The sequence below is a fragment of the Eubalaena glacialis genome, chromosome 14 (genome assembly GCF_028564815.1).
Source record: "Eubalaena glacialis isolate mEubGla1 chromosome 14, mEubGla1.1.hap2.+ XY, whole genome shotgun sequence".
Classification (NCBI taxonomy): Eukaryota; Metazoa; Chordata; class Mammalia; order Artiodactyla; family Balaenidae; genus Eubalaena; species Eubalaena glacialis.
The window spans coordinates 2,286,210-2,299,147 of NC_083729.1; the positions used below are offsets into that span (position 1 = coordinate 2,286,210).

A 12,938-nucleotide genomic window follows, 5' to 3' on the forward strand; every position below is an offset into this window, starting at 1 on the left:
GGTTAGATTAAGACCCTTTTGTGTATAGCATCCTACCTGAATTTATAATTGACATACAAAATCATATCAGAAATTCATAAAAATTTACCAAGTGGCCAGAAAACTCCTGAGCTGGCACGAGGCATTTACGGAATGATAGCAAAGAGGCACTTTATACGAGAAGTAATTTACAAATCAGGTCACAGGAAATACTCTTTTATAGTAAGAAATAACAAGTATTGATACATACCAACATTTTCACATGCTGGTTTTAAGGACTGGTGTCTTGAGTGATGCCAAGCTGGTTTATGTTTTTTCCTTCTGAATTCCAGAATGATGAGAATGGTGTTCTCCTGGTTCTGGGTTGTGAATGGGCAGTTTTCTGACTGGCACATCCTGAAGTGATAACTCAAATTGAAATCGATACAAACTATTTCAAAGGTAAATGTAATGCCATGAGGAAATGCCTTATAATCGGTGTGCTGATTATAAAGATAGCGAGTTCCTACGGTGGTGGGACTCAGGACAGCGGCTGTGGACCTGGCTTCCACTCGTAGGTGTGCGGCTTTGAGCGCGTTACGTTAACCCTTTGTGCTCTGTTTCCCTCTTTATAAAACGTCAGAGTTGAACTAATGACCACAAAAGTCATGAGATTCTATGATGCTGTAAGGCTTTTCACCACAGGGGCCCTGAATTCCACATGGAAAAAGCCTATGAAACACTCCCTGGTTAAAGTCATAAGAACTGGGTGGGGCCATCCTCTCACGGGGAAGGGTCCCAAGCAGATTGCTGACCATTTCTTCTCTGGGCCGGACTTTGAAGGCAGTGACCTACACATTTTTAAAATTGTGCACTTCCATTAGTAAAAAGAAAAAAATTTGGACAAGTACCCTTAATACTCTGTATTCACTTTCTTGTGAAATAGATACGTGTATCATATTAAGAAAGTTCAAAAGAGTTTACTAAACTTTTATAACCGTTAGGTGAAATTTTGATAAGTACTGGGGTGGGTACCTCATGACGGCTTGGCCGACTCTGAATAAATACAGCAGTTTATATTCATACATTGGATGCCTGATTTTTAAATGTCTTGTGAATCATTATGACCTCACTCAATTATTAACTGTTTCATCAAGGCATGGTATATATTTCAGGTGAAGTTCATCACCAATGGTAGTGGATGTAAATTATTTCAAGAAATCTTGGTAATTTAAACTTCTATCTGGAAGCCTGTGGTTTAGATCTGATTAGTGGTCATTGTTTTCACTTTTCAACATGGCTGACCAAGGGCTCATCCTGAAGGTCAGGAGAAATGTCAGCTCTGCTATTTTCCTGTTGTTCGTGGATGTTTGCAAATCATCTCTCGTCATATCCTTTTTTTTTTTAAATTTTTTTATTTTTAATCAGTCATCAATTTTATACACATCACTTTATACATGTCAATCCCAATCGCCCAATTCAGCACACCACCATCCCCACCCCACCGCAGTTTTCCCCCCTTGGTGTCCATACGTTTGTTCTCTATATCTGTGTCTCAACTTCTGCCCTGCAACCCGGTTCATCTGTACCATTTTTCTAGGTTCCACATACATGCATTAATATACGATATTTGTTTTTCTCTTTCTGACTTACTTCACTCTGTATGACAGTCTCTAGATCCATCCACGTCTCAACAAATGACTCAGTTTCGTTCCTTTTTATGGCGGAGTGATATTCCATTATATATATGTACCACATCTGCTTTATCCATTCGTCTGTTGATGGGCATTTAGGTTGCTTCCATGACCTGGCTATTGTAAATAGTGCTGCAATGAACATTCGGGTGCATGTGTCTTTTTGAATTACGGTTTTCTCTGGGTATATGCCCAGTAGTGGGATTGCTGGGTCATATGGTAATTCTATTTTTAGTTTTTTAAGGAACCTCCATATTGTTCTCCATAGTGGCTGTATCAATTTACATTCCCACCAACAGCGCAAGAGGGTTCCCTTTTCTCCACACCCTCTCCAGCATTTGTTGTTTGTAGATTTTCTGATGATGCCCATTCTAACTGGTGTGAGGTGATACCTCATTGTAGTTTTGATTTGCATTTCTCTAATAATTAGTGATGTTGAGCATCTTTTCATGTGCTTCGTGGCCATCTGTATGTCTTCTTTGGAGAAATGTCTATTTAGGTCTTCTGCCCATTTTTGGATTGGGGTGTTTGTTTCTTTAATATTGAGCTGAATGAGCTGTTTATATATTTTGGAGATGAATCCTTTGTCCGTTGATTCGTTTGCAAATATTTTCTCCCATTCTGAGGGTTGTCCTTTCGTCTTGTTTATGGTTTCCTTTGCTGTGCAAAAGCTTTGAAGTTTCATTAGGTCCCATTTGTTTATTTTTGTTTTTATTTCCATTACTCTAGGAGGTGGATCAAAAAAGATCTTGCTGTGATTTATGTCAAAGAGTTTTCTTCCTATGCTTTCCTCTAAGAGTTTTATAGTGTCCGGTCTTACATTTAGGTCTCGAATCCATTTTGAGTTTATTTTTGTGTATGGTGTTAGGGAGTATCCTAATTTCATTCTTTTACATGTAGCTGTCCAGTTTTCCCAGCACCACTTATTGAAGAGACTGTCTTTTCTCCATTGTATATCTTTGCCTCCTTTGTCATAGATTAGTTGACCATAGGTAAGTGGGTTTATCTCTGGGCTTTCTGTCTTGTTCCATTGATCTATGTTTCTGTTTTTGTGCCAGTACCATATTGTCTTGATTACTGTAGCTTTGTAGTATAGTCTGAAGTCAGGGAGTCTGATTCCTCCAGCTCCGTTTTTTTTCCCTCAAGACTGCTTTGGCTATTCGGGGTCTTTTGTGTCTCCATACAAATTTTAAGATGATTTGTTCTAGTTCCGTAAAAACTGCCATTGGTAATTTGATAGGGATTGCATTGAATCTGTAGATTGCTTTGGGTGGTAGAGTCATTTTCACAATGTTGATTCTTCCAATCCAAGAACATGGTATATCTCTCCATCTGTTGGTATCATCTTTAATTTCTTTCATCAGTGTCTTATAGTTTTCTGCATACAGGTCTTTTGTCTTCCTAGGTAGGTTTATTCCTAGGTATTTTATTCTATTTGTTGCAATGGTAAATGGGAGTGTTTCCATAATTTCTCTTTCAGATTTTTCATCATTAGGGTATAGGAATGCAAGAGATTTCTGTGCATTAATTTTGTATCCTGCAACTTTACCATATTCATTAATTAGCTCTAGCAGTTTTCTGGTGGCAGTTTTAGGATTCTCTATGTATAGTATCATGTCATCTGCAAACAGTGACAGTTTTACTTCTTCTTTTCCAATTTGTATTCCTTTTATTTCTTTTTCTTCTCTGATTGCCGTGGCTAGGACTTCCAGAACTATGTTGAATAATAGTGGTGAGAGTGGACATCCGTGTCTCGTTCCTGATCTTAGAGGAAACGCTTTCAGATTTTCACTGTTGAGAATGATGTTTGCTGTGGGTTTGTCATATATGGCCTTTATTATGTTGAGGTAGGTTTCCTCTATGCCCACTTTCTGGAGAGTTTTTATCATAAATGGGTGTTGAATTTTGTCAAAAGCTTTTTCTGCATCTATTGAGATGATCATATGGTTTTTATTCTTCAATTTGTTAATATGGTGTATCACATTGATTGATTTGCATATATTGAAGAATCCTTGCATCCCTGGGATAAATCCCACTTGATCATGGTGTATGATCCTTTTAATGTGTTGTTGGATTCTGTTGGCTAGTATTTTGTTGAGGATTTTTGCATCTATATTCATCAGTGATATTGGTCTGTAATTTTCTTTTTTTGTAGTGTCTTTGTCTGGTTTTGGCATCAGGGTGATGGTGGCCTCATAGAATGAGTTTGGGAGTGTTCCTTCCTCTGCAATTTTTTGGAAGAGTTTGAGAAGGGTAGGTGTTAGCTGTTCTCTAAATGTTTGATAGAATTCACCTGTGAAGCCATCTGGTCCTGGACTTCTGTTTGTTGGAAGATTTTTAATCACAGTTTCAATTTCATTACTTGTGATTGGTCTGTTCATATTTTCTGTTTCTTCCTGGTTCAGTCTTGGAAGGTTATACCTTTCTAAGAATTTGTCCATTTCTTCCAGGTTGTCCATTTTATTGGCATAGAGTTGCTTGTAGTAGTCTCTTAGGATGCTTTGTATTTCTGCAGTGTCTGTTGTAACTTCTTTTTCATTTCTGATTTTATTGATTTGAGTCCTCTCCCTCTTTTTCTTGATGAGTCTGGCTAATGGCTTATCAATTTTGTTTATCTTCTCAAAGAACCAGCTTTTAGTTTTATTGATCTTTGCTATTGTTTTCTTTGTTTCTATTTCATTTATTTCCGCTCTGATCTTTATGATTTCTTTCTTTCTGCTAACTTTGGGTTTTGTTTGTTCTTCTTTCTCTAGTTTCTTTAGGTGTAAGGTTAGATTGTTTACTTGAGATTTTTCTTGTTTCTTTAGGTAGGCTTGTATAGCTATAAACTTCCCTCTTAGAACTGCTTTTGCTGCATCCCATAGGTTTTGGGTCGTCGTGTTTTCATTGTCATTTGTCTCTAGGTATTTTTTGATTTCCTCTTTGATTTCCTCAGTGATCTCTTGGTTATTTAGTAACGTATTGTTTAGCCTCCACGTGTTTGTCTTTGTTACGTTTTTTTCCCTGTAATTCATTTCTAATCTCATAGCGTTGTGGTCAGAAAAGATGCTTGATATGATTTCAATTTTCTTAAATTTACTGAGGCTTGATTTGTGACCCAAGATGTGATCTATCCTGGAGAATGTTCCGTGTGCACTTGAGCAGAACGTGTAATCTGCTGTTTTTGGATGGAATGTCCTATAAATATCAATGAAATCTATCTGGTCTATTGTGTCATTTAAAACTTCTGTTTCCTTATTTATTTTCATTTTGGATGATCTGTCCATTGGTGTAAGTGAGGTGTTAAAGTCCCCCACTATTATTGTGTTACTGTCGATTTCCTCTTTTATAGCTGTTAGCAGTTGCCTTATGTATTGAGGTGCTCCTATGTTGGGTGCATATATATTTATAATTGTTATATCTTCTTCTTGGATTGATCCCTTGATCATTATGTAGTGTCCTTCCTTGTCTCTTGTAACATTCTTTATTTTAAAGTCTATTTTATCTGATATGAGTATAGCTACTCCAGCTTTCTTTTGATTTCCATTTGCATGGAATATCTTTTTCCATCCCCTCACTTTCAGTCTGTATGTGTCCCTAGTTCTAAAGTGGGTCTCTTGTAGACAGCATATATATGGGTCTTGTTTTTGTATCCATTCAGCAAGCCTGTGTCTTTTGGTTGGAGCATTGAATCCATTCACGTTTAAGGTAATTATCGATATGTATGTTCCTATGACCATTTTCTTAATTGTTTTGGGTTTGTTTTTGTAGGTCCTTTTCTTCTCTTGTGTTTCCCAGTTAGAGAAGTTCCTTTAGCATTTGTTGTAGAGCTGGTTTGGTGGTGCTGAATTCTCTTAGCTTTTGCTTGTCTGTAAAGCTTTTGATTTCTCCATCAAATCTAAATGAGATCCTTGCCAGGTAGAGTAATCTTGGTTGTAGGTTCTTCCCTTTCATCATTTTAAGTATATCATGCCACTCCCTTCTGGCTTGTAGAGTTTCTGCTGAGAAATCAGCTGTTAACCTTATGGGAGTTCCCTTGTATGTTATTTGTCGTTTTTCCCTTGCTGCTTTCAATAATTTTTCTTTGTCTTTAATTTTTGCCACTTTGATTACTATGTGTCTCGGCGTGTTTCTCCTTGGGTTTATCCTGTATGGGACTCTCTGCGCTTCCTGGACTTGGGTGGCTATTTCCTTTCCCATGTTAGGGAAGTTTTCGACTATAATTTCTTCAAATATTTTCTCTGGTCCTTTCTCTCTCTCTTCTCCTTCTGGGACCCCTATAATGCGAATGTTGTTGCATTTAATGTTGTCCCAGAGGTCTCTTAGGCTGTCTTCATTTCTTTTCATTCTTTTTTCTTTAGTCTGTTCTGCAGCAGTGAATTCCCCCATTCTGTCTTCCAGGTCACTTATCCGTTCTTCTGCCTCAGTTATTCTGCTATTGATTCCTTCTAGTGTAGTTTTCATTTCAGTTATTGTATTGGTCATCTCTGTTTGTTTGTTCTTTAATTCTTCTAGGTCTTTGTTAATCATTTCTTGCATCTTCTCAATCTTTGCCTCCATTCTTATTCCGAGGTCCTGGATCATCTTCACTATCATTATTCTGAATTCTTTTTCTGGAAGGTTGCCTATCTCCACTTCATTTAGTTGTTTTTCTGGGGTTTTTTCTTGTTCCTTCATCTGGTATATAGCCTTCTGCCTTTTCATCTTGTCTATCTTTCTGTAAATGTGGTTTTTGTTCCACAGACTGCAGGATTGTAGTTTTTCTTGCTTCTGCTGTCTGCCCTCTGGTGGTTGAGGCTATCTAAGAGGTTTGATGGGAGGCTCTGGTGGTGGGTAGAGCTGACTGTTGCTGTGGTGGTCAGAGCTCCGTAAAACTTTAATCCACTTGACTGTTGATGGGTGGGGCTGGGTTCCCTCCCTGTTGGTTGTTTTGCCTGAGGCAACCCAACGCTGGAGCCTACCTGGGCTCTTTGGTGGGGCTAATGGCAGACTCTGGGAGGGCTCACACCAAGGAGTACTTCCCAGAACCTCCGCTGCCAGTGTTCTTGTCCCCACAGTGAAACAGAGCCAGCCCCCGCCTCTGCAGGAGACCCTCCAACACTAGCAGGTAGGTCTGGTTCAGTCTCCCCCAGGGTCACTGCTTCTTCCCCCAGGTCCCGATGCACACACTATTTTGTGTATGCCCTCCAAGAGTGGGTTCTCTGTTTCCCCCAGTCCTGTCGAAGTCCTGCAATCAATTCCCACTAGGCTTCAAAGTCTGATTCTCTATGAATTCCTCCTCCCGTTGCTGGACCCCCAGGTTGGGAAGCCTGACGTGGGGCTCAGAACGTTCACTCCAGTGGGTGGACTTCTGCGGTATAAGTGTTCGCCAGTCTGTGAGTCACCCACCCAGCGGTTATGGGATTTGATTTTACTATGATTGCACCCCTCCTACCGTCTCACTGTGGCTTCTCCTCTGTCCTTGGACGTGGGGTATCCTCCTTTGTGAAGTCCAGTGTCTTCCTGTCGATGACTGTCCAGCAGCCAGTTGTGATTCTGGTGTTCTCACAAGAGGGAGTGAGAGCACGTCCTTCTATTCCGCCATCTTGGTTAATCTCCATATCCTTTTTTTTTAATTTTAGTTTTTTAAATTGAAGTACAGTTGATTTACAATGTTCTGCCAATCTCTGCTGTACAGCAAAGTGTCTAGTTGTATCTTTAATCCATGGTTCTCTGCATGGATAGCTTAAAATCACTTGTTTATTTTTGTGAGGGATAGTTTATTCAAAACCAGGTAACAACAAGCAAATCTACGTAACCGGGGACCCCAGACTGCAACATGCCACGAATGCACTGCTGGTGGTCCTTGGGGTATCTCTATCACCACGATGACCATCACGGGACGAGGGAGCATGCCAGCATTCAGTTACGATATCAACCACGCAAGGCTTAATATACATATACACACACGTGTGCTTACGTATATTAAAGAATTAGAAATAGTCATCCTAGTGTTCTCCTCCCGCACCCCAGGAGCGTGCTCACCCACCCCGGAGACCGCTGTTTCAAAGAGTATCCTCTTCTGCCAGGGTTTTTGATCAGCGGCTTCTCCTCTGTTGATCTTCAAGTCTTGGGGACCCCTATAGAAACTCTCCTTACGAGTGTGGGACCCTTTCACTAAGGTCCTCTCACCCCACTGGGCACACGATTCTGATGAAATTCCAAAGAGAGGAGAGAAACTCAGGACCATATGTGTTCACCTAGAGAATGCTTAGAAATCCTTGAATACAGTGCCTTTGGTTGCTGCCAAGCCCTGGTTAGTTTAGCTCAGTATTTCTTCCTCTTCTGATTATATGATTTTATTTTTTATATGATGCCATAAGGAAAATATTTTCCAGCCTCATAATAATTTCCGATGAGCCATATAACAGTTTGCAAGTAATTAAATACGCAATCTAGGAAGCTTATCAAATCCATTCACCTTCCAAAGTAAAATGTCCTACATTCAAACTCAAATGCACCAGCCTATTAGCATATACCAGGCTTTCCTGATTCCTGTGAGAAACACTCATTGATTTCATGAGGCACTCCAACTCCCTCACAAACCGGTAGGTTCCTTCTTTCACATACTTTATACCTTTGCTTTTGTTTAGAAAGAACATTGATCTGTTTTTTTGCTGGCTTTTTTTTTGGTGCACCGTTTCTGGAAGTACTGCAATACCAGGTCGAGGCATGGAATGGACGAAGCAAGCTCCTGTTGCATTTCCTGTTTCCCAAACTCCACGAGACATTATATATTGTCCTCGGAGAGAGAACGTATCAGATATTAAACTGATATGAACAGATACTACACCTGATCTTAGCCAAAAGGCTGAGAAGTGATTTTTTGCTGGGTTTTTGATCCATTTAAAGAAGCTGATATCCTATAAATGGAACTGCGCTGAGTGCAGAGTGGAGAAGGTCACTGTTTATTTTGTTCCAATAGGCAATTCTCCTGACAGCTGTAGGCTGGATGGCTGCAGCCGGACGACTCAGGAGGAGGAAGACATGGTCAAGCAGAAGTGGGATCTTCCGGGCCATAAGTGGGAGCCACTGCTTCCAGTCACAAAGGTTAGAGTGGTATCCGATCCACCAGGAGCTGTGCAGGCCGGCCCTCCCCCTGGGCCACTTCACTCAGCCCGGATTTCGAAGGATTATGATACAACCCCAAAACTTCTGCTCAGTTTAACAGTAAAATGAATGAGCTTTTACAAACCGCATCTGCACTTTAATATCATAAAAAGACGGGCTCTATTTTCTCCTACCTTTGCACCTCTAACAATCAAATTTTGTTTTAGACCATCTTGTCTAAGGATATAGACATGGAAAAATGTTTCTGTATTACATTAACTTTTTAGGAGGGGCAACTAGCATATTTAAAGCTATCAGGGTGTGTCCCCCTGTGGGATGGATGCTGAGATGTTCCAGAATCATTTTCTTGGATCACAAGGGAGGAAAGTGGTCATTTTCGGGTCAGAGTCAGGGGTGAGGGCTGCTCCCCATAATGAAGGGTGAAGGCCTCCGGGAGACACCCACGTGCCCCCCTTTTGCTTTTTTGCTCGTCAGTTTGTCCGTTTAATTAACTATTAAAAACAACCACCACAGGGACCTGAGTATTCATGTTGGTCTCATTTGGACATCCTTTCCCTATTAGCAGATTGCTATGGTAAGCCAAATTATTACCATTGAATAACTTTTACTTTTTAAGGCCCCTAAGTGCAAGCCGATGGGTGGCCTTGGGCGCGTCAGCCCATCTGGTTACTCCAAGGACCTGTACATCTGCTTCTCTTCTCAGCTAAACCCCGACGCGAGCCACGTGTTGGACAGCCTAACCCAGGACCTGCAGGACAGCACCGCCCACGCGAAGTTCACCGTCGCCCCGGAGTGGGGCGTGAGCCGCCGCCTCCGACTCAAGGGCTTCCCCAGCTCCATCTGCCTCCCGCGGCCCCGCAGGAGGCCCGCGACAAGGTCCTCAGGGAAGGACGGGCTTCAGAGCGAACCTCTAATCCCACGCGCAACCGGGGTGGTTACACAGTGGCTCAGTCACTCTTCTTCTGAAGGGTTTTCAGCGCCCGAACCTTAAGAATTTTCTAGCAATTACTGTTTTGAAGATCAATATAATTCTTGGTGATGTAATAAAGTGGTCACTCTCACACATTGGTATCTGGCCATGGAGCTCTTGGAAAAATCGGCTGCGGCTGTGAATGGCGGGATTACTTTTTTTTTTTTTAGCAGTACCAGACATTGATATTTATAGTATCAGTATTCTGTGCCTTCAGAGGTATTTCAGCAGGTAATACGTAGCCTATTGTCTTTAAAAGTTTGTTTAAGCCCATCAAAGCCACTGGAAAAACATATTCCTCGAATCCTTTACTGTCCCAGCTCAGAGGACTGGCCTATCTTCACCTAGAACAGGGCACGACTCTCCCAAGGACATACAGGCCCGTGAATTGTCCTTCCCCCAAATGAAGGTGCGTCCTGAAGCTTACACCTTTGCGATACCACGTGCCAGCTGCGCCTAGTATTCCAGTTTCCCCCACGCTCTGGACGGTTCCTGACAATTCCTCCCTGACGCAGTTTTAATTGTCAAGACGGTCCTGCTACCCCCCATCTCCCCACGTCTTGCGCGTCGGAGGGCGGACGAGTAGTGGGAGGGGTCGCGGTGGGTGCCCAGGGCCGCCTCCCCTGCCCTCCCGCCGCCTTCGCGGGAGCCGCGCCCCGTCCCTTTCCCCAGCTCTGCCGTCCTCACCTGCCCGGGCTCTGATGCGCGTCACCCGCCCCGGTTCTGCTTCCCCCTCACGTGTCCTCTCCCGGGCGGCGGCGCGCTGCGGTCACCATCGCCGGGGGCGTCGGCGCGGGCGGTGGCGGCGTGGCCCCGGCGGCCCGGCTGTCCGGCGGCGGAGCGCACGGCCGGCGCCGGGCCGCGGGGGAGGCCCGGGCCGTGGGCTCGCGCGCGCCGCACGTGCTCGTGGACCCCGCGCCCGCCAGGACCATCGTGGTGTGCCGCAACGGGGACCCGTTCTACGTGGGCCGCAAGTTCGTGCTGTCGCGGCGCCGCGTGGTCACCTTCGAGGCGCTGCTGGAGCAGCTGACGGAGCAGGGGGAGGTGCCCTTCGGTGCGCGGCGCCTCTTCCCGCCGACGCGCGGGCGCCCGGTGAGCGAGCTGGACGCGCTGCAGGCCGGCGGCAAGTACGTGGCGGCCGGGCGCGAGCCCTTCAGGAAGCTGGAGTAAGTGCCGCCGCGCCCCCCGGCCTCTGCGCCCGCCCCGCGGGGCCGGGGACCGCGACCCGGGTCTGCCGCGGCCTGGTGGCCCGTCCTGTCCCCGCGGGGCCGGGGTCCGCGACGTGGGTCTACCCAGGCTTGGTGGCCCGTCCTATTCCCCCGGTGCCGGGGAACACGACCCGGGTGTGCTCAGGTCTGGTGGCCCGTCCTGTCCCCGCGAGGCTGGGGAGCGCGCCCCACTTCTGTCCCGCCCAGCGCCGCCGTCTCGTATGGACTTTCTCCGCGAGGCCTCCTCGGGCCGCAGTGCACCCTGCACGCCCCGGACATGGCCCCTGCTCACCTTGTGGGGAGGGCAGACCAGCTACTATCTCCCGACCCATCAGTATTGGAGAGAATTAGAAAGAGGATGGGCAGAGGGGGCGGCGGGTGTGGCAGTGAAAATAGGGTGCCCAGGGTCGCCTCTTTGAAAAGGTGACCTCTGCGCGAAGGTCTGCAGGAAGAAAGGGAGTGGCCACGCGGAGGGAACCCGGGGAAGCACGCTGGCAGGCAGGACGCCGAGCTGGGTTCCAGCTTGTCCAGGCTGGTGTCCCCGGGACCTGGGTACGCCTCCTTCCCTGAGAGCACTTACTGAGCTGTGCTGTCGGCCCAGCTCGCCGCTCTCTATCCTGCCGGTTCAGACCCTACAGAGGGCAGGCGCCCGTGATTTGTGAAATCCTGGCACCTGACGCAATGCCGGCCTACAGTACAGCCTCTGAATGGTGGCCTGGGAGCAAGGACACCCGCCCCAGCGTCTGCTGACATCAAGACAGCAGCCGCGGACAGATGGCGGCTGTCCTGGTGAAACAGGCCTGTGTATCAACGTCAGGGCCACTCAGAAAGCCATAATGGAAATTGGCCACATTCAGGCTGTCAGTTGTACTTGTGGGTACCCACTCAAAGCGTCACTTTAATTCTTTTTTGTTTAGCCTGGGACTGGTATTGCGTTCTCTTTGAGATCTTACTGCAAATGGGGTTATAGCACACTCTTCTGTTTATACACTCACTTTTCTTCCCAGGAGTACCTCAGTCTTTTGTGCACTTATAATCCTTATAACTTCTCTAAGCTTTCTTGGTAACTGTCATTATACAAATGTCATTGCAACCCAAAGGTATCTTGCAGGTCCTTAACAAAAGCTATCGTGCGCGTCTTCCCGTAGGGCAGCCTCGGAGCTGCTGCAGAGGGCCTTACAGTGTGTGTTTTGGGGAGATAAGAGACAAACAGAAGTAACCACAAAAGAGAAAGCGGTAACCGATAGGACAGAAGCACAGGTTTAATTCTGTCTAGGTGAAGGACCTCAGAAAAGGCTTCCTTTACAAAATGGAAGGGAGAAAATTGTTTTGTTTCTTAATCCTCTGTGAATCCCTGGGCTGCCTTGGCTTCACTCATTTCTTGTGTCTGCCTCTAAAGATGTTATTACCGTTCCTTACGTTGTTGTTAACTCTGTTTCTTTTATTGTGAGATATATCATATATACAGAAGAGTGTATACAATTGTATGTATAGTTTAAAGAATAGTAATAAAGCAAGCCTCTGTGTAAACTACAACCCAGATTAAGCAAAAGAGCGTTACCAGTGTTTTAAAAGCCTCCTACCTCCACTCCCGTCCTTTGCCCACAGGTAACCACTATTTTGGCTTTTGTAATAATCATCTTTTCATAGTAATCTATCCCTGAAGGATAGATTATTTTCAATGTTTTATGTACTTTATGTAATTATATTGCATATATTTTCTGTTACTTGCTTTTTCACACAATAATATGCTTCTGAGACTCATCCATGTTAATAGCATGTAGCTGTAGGTCATTCGTTTTTACTGTTATGTATTATTTCATTGACTGATATGCCGGTTTATTTATCCAATCAGTTGATGGATAATTTGGGTCATTTTAAATTTTATGCTAAAATAAGCAATGCTGCTGTAAACATTCTTTTACCTGTCTCCTGGTGCACACATGGTAAGACTTTCTCTGGGAGAGCATGTGAGTTATCAATTGGTGCATATCCTATTAGTGCAAGCTTATTGGAGTA

The 12,938-nt window shown here is 44.5% G+C and overlaps 1 protein-coding gene and 1 non-coding gene across 2 annotated transcripts in view; one reads left to right on the forward strand and one right to left on the reverse strand.

The window, feature by feature from the left end:
* ALLC (allantoicase) overlaps positions 1 to 12,938 on the forward strand; it is a 136,602-nt gene that overhangs the window by 19,281 nt on the left and 104,383 nt on the right. Inside the window, 5 exon segments of the mRNA XM_061168662.1 lie at positions 312 to 420; positions 8,596 to 8,720; positions 9,445 to 9,617; positions 10,384 to 10,510; positions 10,582 to 10,877. Of these exon segments, the coding sequence (XP_061024645.1) occupies positions 312 to 420; positions 8,596 to 8,720; positions 9,445 to 9,617; positions 10,384 to 10,510; positions 10,582 to 10,877 (830 nt within the window).
* On the reverse strand, positions 8,298 to 8,493 carry LOC133074858 (U2 spliceosomal RNA). Its single transcript, XR_009697264.1, has one exon. It is a non-coding gene; the product is annotated as a U2 spliceosomal RNA (small nuclear RNA).